This window comes from Pelodiscus sinensis, chromosome 7, assembly GCF_049634645.1.
Source record: "Pelodiscus sinensis isolate JC-2024 chromosome 7, ASM4963464v1, whole genome shotgun sequence".
Classification (NCBI taxonomy): Eukaryota; Metazoa; Chordata; order Testudines; family Trionychidae; genus Pelodiscus; species Pelodiscus sinensis.
Window position 1 is genome coordinate 70,434,056 of NC_134717.1, and position 14,234 is coordinate 70,448,289.

The 14,234-nt window shown below is 44.8% G+C and overlaps 1 protein-coding gene across 5 annotated transcripts in view; it reads right to left on the minus strand.

Moving 5' to 3' along the window:
- The window catches only part of DNAH7 (dynein axonemal heavy chain 7), a 244,255-nt gene that overhangs the window by 61,394 nt on the left and 168,627 nt on the right, over positions 1 to 14,234 (minus strand). For all 5 annotated transcript variants that reach the window (XM_075934216.1, XM_075934215.1, XM_075934214.1 and 2 more), the window contains 3 exons: positions 13,140 to 13,320; positions 5,893 to 6,078; positions 2,010 to 2,173 (listed from right to left, as the gene is read on the minus strand). In XM_075934216.1, the coding sequence (XP_075790331.1) occupies positions 2,010 to 2,173; positions 5,893 to 6,078; positions 13,140 to 13,320 (531 nt within the window). The remainder of the gene's footprint in view (positions 1 to 2,009; positions 2,174 to 5,892; positions 6,079 to 13,139; positions 13,321 to 14,234) is intronic.

Below are 14,234 nucleotides of genomic sequence, written 5' to 3' on the forward strand. Positions count from 1 at the left end.
CACAAATGCTATAAACAGCGGCTTTCCTTGCTCTCTGCATTTTTCTTGTAGTTGTTGAAGAGCAAAAATCATGTCCATTGTTGACCTGCCAGCCCTGAAGCCACACTGTATTTCTGGATAGACTCGATCTGCGAGTTTTTGAAGGAGATTAAAAATGACACGAGAAAATGCGTTACCTGTAATGCTTAGCAAAGAGATGTCTCTGTAATTGTTACAGTTCCCCTTATCACCTTTGTTTTTATAGAGAGTAATGTTGTTTGCGTCCCTCATATCATGAAAGACCACTCCCGCTCGCCAACATTTTATAAGTAAGTCATAGAGGAAGGGGATGAGGACAGCCTTGTTAGCCTTCAGAACTTCAGCTGGAATCCCATCATTACCTGGTGCTTTTCCACTGGAGAGAACATCAAGTATTTGGGAAAGCTCTTCCACAGTAGGCTCTACATCGAGCTCTAACATTTCCAGAAGAGTTGGAATGAGGTTATCAAGTTCAGGATGTATTGTACGCTTATGGGAGTAAAGACTAAATTTAATGGAGTTGAGAGGAGACATCTCATCTTCGTTGGTCAATCTCAACTCCATTGGTAAATATAAATATTGGAATAACTGCCAGCTTTGGGAGTGCTCCACCTCCCCCGATTCTTTGTAGTTTGGCCCCATCTGAATAATCTCACTTGTCTCTTCTGGACTTCTATGCTGGACTTCTATGGTCACACTATGCTTTATAATGTCTTAATTTTTCCTTACATAAGCTAGATAAGCTTTCATCAGCATTTGCTGTATTCCCTATACCACTTAGGTAACTTACTTATATATTTAAGTGCAATGACTAATTCTCACATTAAAAACACATACTACTCAAAAATTACATACTACGCAAAAATGGCTCAGGCGGGCTGGCCGGCATTTGTAGTTGGGTCCCAGCTCCTCCTGGAGCAGGGCTGAGCGGTTTTAAAGTCCCGGGCCGTAACGTCACGCTATGCCCGGGCGTCTCCCCTCTTACCTCTTGTGCGGCGTTTGAGCATGCTGCGCATGCGCTCTCTGCCCCACAGTGCCCTGTTGATGGCTACGGGGAATTTAAAGTGAGGGTCTGCGGTGCCCCGTCACAAAACCCTCTCTTCCTCCAGCAGCCGCTAGCCGGCCCGAGACATTAGGGTGTGCCTGGGCACACCCCATGCGCATGTCTATGCCCATTACAGCGGGTAATCCACCTTCCCTGACAGAAGGTAGCTAGGACCATGGAAGAATTCTTCTCTTGACTTAGCACTGTTTACATGTGGACCAGTGTGCGGCTGCTCAGGAGAAATTCAAATGCCAGCCAGCGGAGTAACAGAGCTCCCACAGATAAGTTTTGTTGTTTTACTGGTGATGTACTTCCACACATGCCTCAGTGCACATAGAAAATATTTTGCACATATTTGGAAAAAATCAATACACGGATGGAAAGGATTACTGAGAACATCAATGGGGACTTCAGTCAGCTTCACATCATGACTTAGGGATATGGACTTTTTAATCCTCTGACATATTTAAACCAACCTAATTTTCTATTGAAGACTAGGCCTTAGACACACAAATCAGTATGTGAGTCTGGAGAAGCTTATCCTGCAGGGAAGAATCTAATGTAGTCCAAAGCAGTGCGTCCCCATTAAGGAGCCTACCGTCGACTCTGAGAGCGAGGCACCATGGGCAGCTTTGCACGATGTACTCTGTGCCCAAAACTCTGCAGTGGATAGCTAGAGGGGCTCATGTGGCCTGCATCCCATGAGCAACAGCCCAGGCCACACTGCTTCCCACTGTTCCCCTTGGCTGCAAACAGCAAACCGGAGCCAATGGGAGATGCAAGTCACCGTGGATGCAGAGCCATTTAATAAACAAACCGGACAATCCTTGGCCCACTTTGAGAATCACTGGGCAATGTGAAATGTCCATAAAAATAGTAACTAAAAAGTATATTGGTAAGAAGCTATTTAATGAAAACTAGCAGGTGTGAAACATTTTTTACTTACGAGATAATGATACCGTTATCAATAGAAAACGTGTCAGATGGTAATCCAGCAATGTTCCAAGCTCTGATTTTAACAGGTTCTCCCAAAGTATTTGTTAGGGAAAAATCATCTGAGCAAGGAATATCTTTCATTTTACATAGTGATGTCCACTCATTTGTTTGATTCTACAAGAGAAGAAGGCAAATCTTAAGTAAAGTTTTGTCTGTTCCCTATTACGTTTATAAGACTTACAAAGCTATCAGTACATCTATATGTATTTTCCAACTCTTTCATCCAAATCATTGCCATCATTAGACTGTAGAAGGCTAGGCCTACACTAAAAAGTCAAGTCAATCTAGCTACATCACTCATGATGAAGAAACAACCCCCCTGAGTGACAGCTGGGTCAACCTAATATTAAGTGTACACAGCGCTAGGTCAACAGAAGTATTCTTCCATAGACTTAGCTGCCACCTCTTGGGGAGATGGTAATGAGAGAACTCCTCCCATTGCTGCAGTGATGGGTACACTGAGTGCTGCAGCTGTGCCACTGTAGCATTTTAAATGTGGATACAGCCTAAGACAAATACACTGTTTCTCATGGAACTGAGACACAAACTTGACTGAAAGTTTTGGATTAGGCCAAAGCCTTATATTGTCCTTATAAAACATAGAACTCCAAATCAAAAGAGTGAAAATCAAGGCCTGAAGTTTATTAATTTCTCTTTCCAAGTCAACTGCAATAAGAAATTTAGAATTAACGGAAATGAATCTCAGAGGACAGGGAACATTCACAGAGATGTCAAATGAAGGTTTCACTATCTTATTTAAAACCAAGGTGCCAAAAAGATATAAAAGCTCGGCTCTTTGAAAAACTGGAGGAAATAAAAGAATTAGCTTCCTGGGGGGGGGGGGAAGGAGAAACTGCAAAACAAGCAAATGTGAAAGCTCTATCCAGAGCCTCACGGGAGTCTGAAACAGCTACCCAATAAATACATAACAATAACAGAGACAATGACAAGGCAACCAGATAGATAAAAATAAAAAATAGCTGACAGGAGGCCCCAACTACTGTTGCATAAATGAGGGGACACTTCCATCTCATACCAGACCATGAGTTCCCACCAAAAGAAGCCCCAAAAGGCTAAGCTATACTAAACTTCTTGAGTAAAACCAATGAAGTTTAGTTATTGTTAAATGAATAAGAATAAAGCTGTCTTCTTAGATTGGCCTGCCAGAAGCCCCAAACATCACTTTTCAGAACCTCAATCATCTTTTATGAAAAGCAGTTGTGCTATCTAGTCATTCTATACATGCCATTTAAATCCAATGCAGAATTACATTCTTTCAAAATTTAATAATTTGGATCAAGAAAAAACCGCAGACAAATAAGCTCTTGGAAAGTGAAACATTAAAAGATAAGGAAATGATGAAAATGATGAAAAATTAGAATTTGAGAGATGTTCCAGAATTTTCTAAGCAAAGAAAGGGAAGGGAAATAAAATAAAAATAAGTGGAGATAAGAAAACAAGAAGGATTTAGACCCAAATGTTAAGTTCAATTTTGAAAAGTGGTCACTGATTTTCGATGCCTCTACTTTTGTGTGCCCAACTTGTGACAACCCGAGTCTGTTTTTTCAGCAGCACTGAGCAATCATTTCTTCACTGGAAGTTAATGAGAAACCCTGTTGCTCAGCAATTCTGAACATAAGAGCAAAAGCACATCAAATTAGGCATCCAAAAATGGAGGCATCCAAAATGATTAGCTAGTTGAAAATGTTGATGGTACATCCTAATGGTGCTGTTATTTTTCACACACAACTTCCTTTTTTTAAATTGGAATTAAACATACAAATTGATTATAAAATTAAGTCCACTTTATCTCTCTGTTTTTCCTTGTTGTAAAGAATTATTACATTTTAAATACATTTACACCCTATGCTACAGACATGGGACCCGCTCCTACTCTTACAGAACTTACTGTGAATTTAGCTATTGACTAGAATGGGGACGCATTAGGTCCATAGCCATAAAGTTATTTGCAGGCACTATACAGATAACAGAAAAACAACTACAAGGTTCATGTATTTTACAATTAATGTTAAGGATAAGAACTATTTAGAAAAGCTGGACATATATAAATCCATGGGGCAGGATCTAATGCATCCAAGCATGTTGTGGGAGTTGGTTGATGTGATTGCAGAGCTATTGGCCATTGTCTTTAAAAACTCGTGGCAAATGGGGGAAGTCCCAGATGATTGGAAAAAGGCAAATTCAGTGCCCATCTTTTAAAAAGGGAAGACGTCTGAGGAACTACAGACTGGTCAGCCTCACCTCAGTCCCCAGAAAAATCATGGAGGGGATCCCTAAGGAATACATTTTGAAGTACTTGGAAGACAGGAAAGTGATCAGGAATAATCAACAAGGATCCACCCCAGACAAGTCATGCTGACCAATCTGATTACCTTGTATGATGAGGTAACTGGCTGTGTGGGCAGGGGGAAGGTGGTGGACATGATATACCTTGACTTTAGCAAAGTTTTTGATATGGTCTCCTACAGCATTCTTGCCAGCAAGTTAAAAAAGAATGGATTAGATAAATGGACTGTAAGGTGGATAGAAAGCTGGCTAGATTGTCCGCCTCAATGGGTAGTGATTAATGGCTTGGTGGTTGGTATCAAGCAGAGTGCCCGAAGGGTTGATTTTGGGACCGGTTTTTAGCAACATTGTAATTAATGACCCAAATAAGGGAATGAATTGCACCCTCAGCAGGTTCATAGATGACACTAAGCTAGGGGGAGAGGTAGATACACTGGAGGATAGAGATAGGGTCCAGAGTGACATAGACAAATTGGGGGATTGGGCCAAAAGAAATCTGATGAGGTTCAAAGAGGACACATGCAGAGATGTGTACTTGGGATAGAAGAATCTCCAGTGCTGCTACAGGCTGGGGACTGACTGGCTAAGTAGCAGTTTGGCAGAAAAGGACATGGGGTTACAATGGATCAGAAGCTGGATCAGTCAACAGTGTGCCCTTGTAGCCAAGAAGGCTAATGGCATATTGAGGTATATTAGTTGGAGCACTGCAAGCAGATCTAGGGAAGGGATTATTCCCCTTTATACAGCACTAGTGAGGCCTCATCCAGAGTATTGCGTTCAATTCTAGGGGCCTCATTACAGAAAGGATGTGGATGCATAAGAGAGAGACCAGCGGAGGGCAACAAAAATGATTTAGGGGCCTAGAGCACATGACTAATGAGGAGAAGCCAAGGGATTTGGGCTTATTTAGTCTACGAAAGAGAAGAATGAGATGGGATTTGATAGCAGCCTTCAACTACCTGAAGGGGGTTCCAAAGAGGATGGAGTGAGGCTGATCTCAGCAGTGACAGATGGCAGAATGAGGTAAAATGATCCCAAGTTGCAGTGGCGGAGGTCTAGATTGGATATTAGGAAAAACTATTTTACTTTTTACTAAGAAGGTGATGAAGCACTGGAATGGGTTATATAGGAAACCATCCTAGAGGTTTTCAAGTCCTGGCTTGACAAAGCCCTGGCTGGGATGATTTAGTTGGGGCTGGTTCTGTTTTAGCAGGGGGTTAGATTCGATGTCCTCCTGAGGTCTCTCCCAACCCAATAATTCTATGAATGTTGATAGCAAAAAAGTAAAGAAATGCAAAGGAAGAATACCCTTCGGTTCTTCTAAGTGAAATGCAAAATCCTGGAGTATGTACATATATCTATATCTATACTAGGACAAGACCACCCTGTTTTTTCAGTTCTTGAAATGTTTAAAGTCAATTAAAACATGTTTATAGAAATCTAAATTGTTTAGCAAAAGGAAAAAGTTGTTTTATTGGTTTAATACAAAAACATAAACATTTAGATAAAACAACCATATTCATTACTTGTCTATAGCTAGATGTGAAGGCTCCCAGGTAAGCCACAATTCCTGATGAAATAAGGATATCTCCAGTCAAATTGATGTACTGTCTCCCGAGCTCCAGGGCACTCTGGCTCCAGCGACTTTTCTCACCACCAAGGCCTCCAATCAATTGTTCTGCTCGCTGTAGCTTTTTGCTGCACAGGTCAACCTCAAAAACAAAAAATAAACTTCATATAATGGCACCACTTGTGCTGCAGATTATTTATGTTTTGCTTTAAGTCATACGATGAACAGTTAGGGGACATCCTGCAATTATTTGCCTGTATGCACTGATGTTTTTTAAATGTCAGCAAACAGAAAAGCTTGATTAAACGTATAAAAGTCTGAAGAAGGAAAATAACCTGCCCAACAGATTATCTTGTTTACTTTTAGTGAGACAAAGTCCATGACATTTAAGAGTTGTTTCCTCCAATAAATTATGAAATTCACATAAAACATTAAACTCCTAATAGCTTTGTGTGTGATATAGAAAATACCAATATTTGAGGAAGTGACTCAGAACTCATGGGATATAAAACTACATTTTATTCATTCTCTTGTGATTGTACATTTGACATTTCTTGTAAAACATATTTTTACTTTAATAAGAAGTATAACTTAATAATAATTAAATCCAATCCTTTTACATTGACTGCACCATTGTGAGGGGCTGGGGCTCCACTGTGTCCCCACCAGCCCTCAATTCAAGTTGTTTACAATGTTCTCCATCTACTAGTGGCACATTAGCAAGCCTAACAAAACTGAGGTCCTTTTTCTTGCTGTTTCTGCTGAAAGAAGGGAATCAGAGTAAAACAAAAGAAACCAAAAGGGGGGACATGATAGCGGTTTTCAAATATCTAAAAGGGTGTCACAAGGAGGAAGGAGAAAATTTGTTCCTCTTGGTTTCTGAGGACAGGACAAGGAGTAATGGGCTTAAAGTGCAGCAGGGGAGGTTTAGATTGGACATTAGGAAAAAATTCCTAACTGTCAGGGTGATCAAATATTGGAATAAATTGCCAAGGGAGGTGGTGGAATCTCCCTCTCTGGAGATATTTAAGAACAGGTTAGATAGACATCTGTCAGGGATGGTGTAGACGGAGCTTGGTCCTGCCTTGAGGGCGGGGGGCTGGACTCGATGACCTCTTGAGGTCCCTTCCAGTCCTATGATTCTATGATTCTATGATCTGTCTCTTTGGCTACATCTAGACTGCAGGTTTCTTTCAGAAGAAGCTTTTCCAGAAGAGATCTTCCAAAAAAACTTCTTCCAAAAGAGAGCATCCACACTGCCAAAGCTCATCGAAAAAGCAATTTGCTTTTTCAAAAGATAGCGTCCACACTGATTGGATGCTCTTTTGCATATAAGGCCACCCGGAACCAGTTCAGCCAGGGCTTTACATCACCAATTGCTTCCGAGTGCTGGTCCCAAAGCCTAGCTGAGAGATACCCTGAAAGGGACCCTCCTGGACAGCTGTTTCTCTGCTTCTGCTGCGTGCTTGCCTACCGCTTCAAGGGACAGCAAAGCTCTCACAGTGCCTGCTTTGGTTGCCCAGCTTTTTTGGATGCACAACTTCTGTCTTTGTGCCATGGAGCTGGAGCTGCCCCTGGGCATGCGATGGCCCCACACGGCCATGCTGGAATTTCTGCATCAGTTTGTGCAGGCTGCCTTCCTGACCCTGCACGAGCTTGACTCCGAGCTCATTCCTGAGACCCTTTCATTGTGTGCTGGAGCAAGACCTGTACAACCTCACGCCACAGTGGAGAGGCATTTCTGGAAGCTGGACACCAGTTCCAACTGGTGGAAACGGCTGGTCATGGAGCGGTGGGATGAACAGCAGTGGCTCCAAAACTTCTGCATGCGAAAGGCCACTTTTTAGGAGCTGTGTGCCTGGCTTGCCCCTGCCCTCCGACGATGCGACACCACCTGCGGCCTGCCATCCTCCTGGAAAAGTGGGTCACAACCGTTGTCTGGTAGCTTGCCACCCCAGACAGCTACCGGTCAGTGGGCAACCAGTTTGGCATGGGGAAGTCCACTGTCGGGGCCCTCCTCATGGATGTAAGGAACTCTCAGGCTGCAGTCCCTGGGGTAGTCCTGGAAAAGGGGGACCCTTGGAAAAGGAAAGTCTTGGGTGGTAGAGAGGGGCTGGGGAGGGAAGCCCCATCCCCTGGGGGTTGTGATGTCCCGCCTTCACACAGCCCTGCTGCGGGAGGGGGGGGGAGGCAGATCATAGGGGGTGGGCTCCAGGAGTTGGAGGTGGGGGAAGGGAGGAGAGGTTTCAAGTCACTACCTCTTATTCTGTGTTTTGTGTGTTTTTTGGACTCTTTCTGCAAGTGGTGAGGGCCATCAACTCCATCCTGCTATGCAGGGTCATCTGCCTGGGAGACCTGGACCCAATCGTCACAGGATTTGCCGCTCTGGGGTTCCTGAACTGTGGGGGAGCCATAGATGGGACCCACATCCTGATCTGTGCACCTGAACATCGAGCAGCCCAGTATATCAATAGGAAGGGCTACTTTTCTATGGTGGTGCAAGCTTTGGTCAACCACTGTGGACAGTTTACAGACATTTTTGTCAGGTGGTTGAGCAGGACACGTGATGAACACATCTTTCATAACCCCAGCCTCTACGGCAAGCTGGAGGTGCGTACATTTTGCCTCTGCCGGGACTTTGTGGTTAGGGATGTGCAGATGCCACTGTGCATCATGGGGAACGCGGACTACCTTTGATGCCATGGTTAATGAAAACCTACACCAGCCAGCTGCACCCCAATTTAACCAATTTAACTCCCACCTCAGCCAGGCAAGGATCCAGGTGGAGTGTGCCTTCAGCTGCCTCAAGGCGCGGTTCAGGTGCCTCCTGACCTGCCTCAACGTGGGAAGCATAACATCCCCGAGGTGGTCGTGGCATGTTGTGTCCTCCACAACATTGTGGAGAGGAAGGGGGAGGCCTTTCTCTTGGGGTGGGGGGCAGAGGCCAGCCACGAGAGGAAACCCTTTGAGCAGCCGCAGACAGCTGCCATCCGCCAGGCCTGTTAAGGCCGGGGTGTGCATCCGGGAGGCCCCAGTAACTCTCCCCAGGGCCTCCCCACTAGGGGCCTGTGCCTTGCTCCACTATCCTTTTCTCACCACAACCTCTCCCTGACCTTTGAATAAACACAGCTGTTTGGATTTCAACACAACGAACTTTGTATTTGTCTTTCAAAAAATATAACTGGGGAGGGGGACTTCTAATCTGGAGGAGGAGGGGGGCTCCTAACCTGGAGGGGAAGGAGGGCTCAGGGCTGGGAGTGGTGTAGAGTGTGGCTGGATGTGCCACCTTGGGTGCAGGGAGCTCATCAAACTTGGGCTTGGGTGGATCCAGGGACCACAGGGAGGTGAGCAAGAGGGGGGCTGCAGCAGGGTCAGGGATGGCAGGGAAGCAGGGGGCAGGGGCATGAGCATTGCTTGGGGAGGTAGTAGGGGCATTGCTTGGGGAGGCAGGGGGAGGGAGAATGGGCATAGCAGGGAGGACAGAAGGGGGGTAGGCAGGAGCAACAGCAGCCAGGTGTGCCATCATTTCCCTCATGATGGCGCACGTTATCGCCCTGCTGCACAAGCTGCTCCCACATGCGGGTCCGCCATTCGGCATCCTCCTGGACGTTCTGCACCAGGGTCTGCTGCATGTCATGCAGGATGCCCACATGCTGCCTTATCAGCTCCTTCTGCACCATGGAGCGCTTTCAGGTCACCTGAGGTTGGACGGCTGGCATGGGTGGCATGTCTCACCCCTCAGTCCCCGCTGTGGAGAATACAAAGAGGGAGAGGTGGTCAGTCATCCATGCAGACACTGTCCATGAGGCCGTGCCTTCCTCTGTGAGCAGCGATCAACAGTCCTCGGACTGGAGGATGGGGGTGGGGGGTGTCCTGGGAGCAAGGCCATGTGTGACCTGCATAACAGGCGCTGCCTGACAGGGGCCCCGAGGTGGACAGGGAACCTTGCTGCCTGCCTCCCCCCCGCCATGGAGAAGCAGGAAAGGGAAGTGTCTGGCTACAGTGGGATCCCATGAGCGGCAGAGAAGTCGGATGTAGCCTGGCCCTCCCTGGGGCCTGCACACACACCTGCACCTCGCAGTGCTGTCTGTGGGCACAGGTGGTGCCTCGCACGTGCAGGCATGCCCGTGTGCTGTGTGCAGCACTCCTCGGTATGGGGCCATGCCTGCGCCCTTGTGGCTAGCCTGCTTTCAGCTCTGGCGGGTGGTAGGAGGACGTCCCTCCCCCTGGGCCAGATGTATGTGTGGCCTCCTCTGAGCCTGTGAGCAGGCACCTGGGCGGGGTCAGGGGCTGCCTGCTGAGTCTGCGCGGTGTACACTAAAGCTGCACATGGTTCCATGTGCATGGACTGCAGCACGATGTCCAGGCCAAGCGATACTCATCCCCCCTCCCCCGCGCCTGCCTCCCCGACCCTGTATGTGTGTGACAAACTGAGAGCACTCACCTAAGATCCCTTCCCCACATCAGACAATGCCTGGGAGACATCCTGGATCACAGCTACCAGCTCCAAGGACAGCATGATGGTGGCCATGTTGTCCTCCTCCTGCTGTCCCTTGTCCTCCTCCTCCTCTGCAACCTCCAGCTGGGCAACGACAGGTGTCTCCAGGTCGGAGTCCTCCATGACATGTGGGGAAATGGCTTCCCCACCCCCAGGATCTGGTGGAGCACTACGTCATAGCGGCAGGTGTGGGGTCCTGCCCTGAGAGCAAGCTGTGCTCTCTAGCCCTCACATATCCCTGGCGGAGCTCCTTTACCTTATTCCGGACCTGTTCTAAGCTCCAGGGTGGATGTCCGCACTCCACCAGGGACTTGGCCATCCAGTCATAAATGTCTACATTCCAGTGCTTGGAGAGGAGATCCTTTAGTGTCTCCTCCTCGCCCCATAGCTTGAGGAAGGACAGGATCTCCGCTCCAGACCACAAGAGTGCCCGCCGCTTGGTGGGTTCTGACAGCTCTGCTTGTGCGCTCTGCAAGGGCCGGGGGAGGGTGTGTCTCAATGGGCTTGTGGCTGTGCCATAAGTGAGAAAGCCTGTGGCAGAGCTGTGCAGTCAGGGCTGGCTTCCCGCCACATGGCTTGTCCAGAGTGCCTACAGCTTTAAGAGGGGCCAGGAGACCTATAGAGTTGTGATTACTTTGGCCAGAGTGGTCACCAGGTTACCTGTATTATTTCCTGGAGGCCTCTTTTTTCAGGAAAAAAAAAAAACCCTTTACCCCATTTCCACGTGCCTTTTTTTTTTTTTTTTTTTTTTTTTTTTTTTGAAAGAGCTCTTTCAGAAAAGGGAGTCTTCCTCATAGAAAGAGGATTACCACTGTTGGAAAAACCCCTCTGTTCTTTCGATTTTTTTCTCTAAAGAATATGATAGCAGTGTGGTCAGAATTGAAGTTATTTTTGGAAAATGGCCATTTTTCCTAAAAACCTCTATAGCATAGACATAGCCTTAGTCACTGGGGGTTATCTTTTTAGGGCTTGGGTTATCTGCTCTTGCTGCTGGGAGGAGTACTGGGAGGCCAGACTGCTGCTGCCGCCGCCCTACACCAAGCTTATCCCCTCTCTGATAATTCCTGAGGTCGTATCACTCAGGGGATAGGATGCCATAGGGGGCAGAGGGCAGGGCCCTGGCAGGAAGGGATGAGGCATCAAGACAGGAACAGACAACTGCTCCACCTAGTGATGGCCTCCGGCTGTGGTTTGAGACCTCTGGCTTAAATGGAGGTCCCATAACAACCTCTAAGGCTATGTCTAGACTGCAAGCCTCTTTTGAAAGAGGCTTTTTCGAAAGATACTTTCGAAAAAGCCTCTTTTGAAAAAGAGCGTCTAGACTGCAAGCGGAAAAGCGGCTTGCTTTTTCGAAAGAAAGCAGCAAGTGAGTCTGGATGCTCTCTTTCTAAAAAGCCCTGTTGGCATTCAAGAACGCCTTTTTTCGAAAGAGCACTTTCAAAAAAAGGCGTTCTTCCTCGTGAAATGAGGTTTACCGCCGTCGAAAGAAAAGCCGTGTTCTTTCAATTTAATTTCGAAAGAACGCAGCTGTAGTCTAGACGCAGGTGAAGTTTTTTCGAAAAAAAGGCTACTTTTTTCGAAAAAAGCCCTGCGTCTGGACACAGCCTAAGACAATAGTAGAACCATAAAGGAACTGGTTCTTTAATCAGAGGATGGAGATGAGTGACTTATTGCAGGAACATTACTACCATGCAGTTGGAAAACACCGACTTCCCATGGATGAGTGGATTTAAAGCCAAAATCACCACTGATGCACTCTCAGTGATCTAAGAGCAAGACCAAAAGACTGAAGGTATAACAGGAATTCCAAGATGCCATGGATTAAAGTAATCTTTGATTGAATTCTCTGGTCTAATGAACACATTAAGGACTGCTTCCTAGTTAGAAAAACAGGGCATGCTGGTGAAAAGATTTTTACTGCTAAGACAGATTTGCTGCCTTAAAATCTGCAAAAATCTGTACCACCTGCAAAAATCATTCCTTCTGCTCATTTAACCATATGGCATTTCTTGTTCTCTCTTGTGATGAATAGGTCAATTGTCTCAATTCCCCAAACTGCAAAATCAGACCAACCATAGGATCATATACTCATAGAATGGTAGGGCTGGAAAGAACTTTGAGAGGTCTTCTAGTACAGTCCCCTGCACCAGAGGTAGGAGAATTATCTGGACCATCTCTGACAGGTGTCTAATTTGCTCTTAAAAATATCTAATAATGGAAATTTCACAGCCTCCATAGGCAACATATCCCAGTGCTTAATCATCCTGGGAATTAAGACATTTTTTTCTAACGTTCATCCTAAACTGCCCTTGCTGCAATTTAAGACCATTGCTTCATCTATACTCAGACAAGAGAACATTTTTCTCACTTCTCCTTGTAACAATGTTTATGCACTTGAAAACTGTTCTCATGTCCCCCCTCTCCCTTCTCTTCTCCAGAACAAACAAACCCTAGTTTTTTAATCTTCCTTCATAATTCATGTTTTCTAGATCTTTAATCATTATTGTTGCTCTTCTCTGGACTTTCTCCAATTTGTCTACATCATTCCCAAAATGTGATGCTCAGAATGAGACACAATATTCCATCTGATGTCTACTCATCAAGATAAAACAAGAACATGACAAATAATGGTTGAACCCTTATTTTTAAACAACTTTTTCAATGCATCAGTATTAGCAGTGGTTTTATCGATATTTATTATATACCTGATTCTCTAGATCAGCTTTCTCCTGCTTCTTTGATTCCAAAGTTTTTTGGAGTACAGCCAGTTTGTCCTGAACTTCCTTCAGGGCTGCTTGTTTTTTTCTTAGACCATTCATGGCAATCTTCAGTTCCCCTTCAGCCTGATTTAACTTTATCTTTTTGGGAGCAACAACTTTTGCCACTCTAAATAAAATAAATTAGTAAATTAAATGTATCACAAACATACTGTGTATGAATATATCTCTGTATCTCCACACACATACTCAAATCACTGTTGCTATTCAATCCCATCATGTGCTAAATTAGAGAAAACTGCAGTATATTATATAACAGTTTATCAAAAATGTTAACTTTTTTTGTCAATATTAATTGGCTAAAACAGCATCAACTCACTTAAAAAAAATTCTAGTATTTCCTAGAATAACAGGTAATTTTTTTTGTTAAAAAAGCAAAAATATTACTTTATGTATTCAGTTTCACCATGCATCCAAAGTATGAGATGGCAGAAACAGTACACACATACAAATATTAGACACTGAGACAAATTTTTAAAGCCACTATGGATTTTGTCCCTGACAAAATATTTTGCTTTTACAACATTATATTCACAGGTGTCTTACACATGGAAACAGATGTTTGTGTGCACAAATAAAGCAGATAGATGTGAAAATCAGATTAAAAATTATCTGCAGGCACAAGCCATTTTTGAGGACTTAAAATAGTTGCACACACATTTTTGTACAATAGAATGAATACTACTGATATGGTCCTATCACTTACAAAAACAATGCACAATTGCAACATAAAATAAAAATGAACAAGTGATGTATATATTTTCAAATAATGGCTAGACAGTTATTAGGAGATATTTTACAACTGTTCCCCTCAACATCGTACTAAGCTAGATCATGGTTTGGTACAAAGTAGCATTCTTCCATTATATACCACTACTTTTGTTTGTTTGTTTTGAACTAACCTGCAGTCTTTCTGCAGACATTTATGATATATATAGCTGTTCCTAGATGAGACAGTCTGTATCCCTATGTCCCCCCCTTTTACAAGACTATCTACATTTTATATAAAGTATGCCTTCTAAG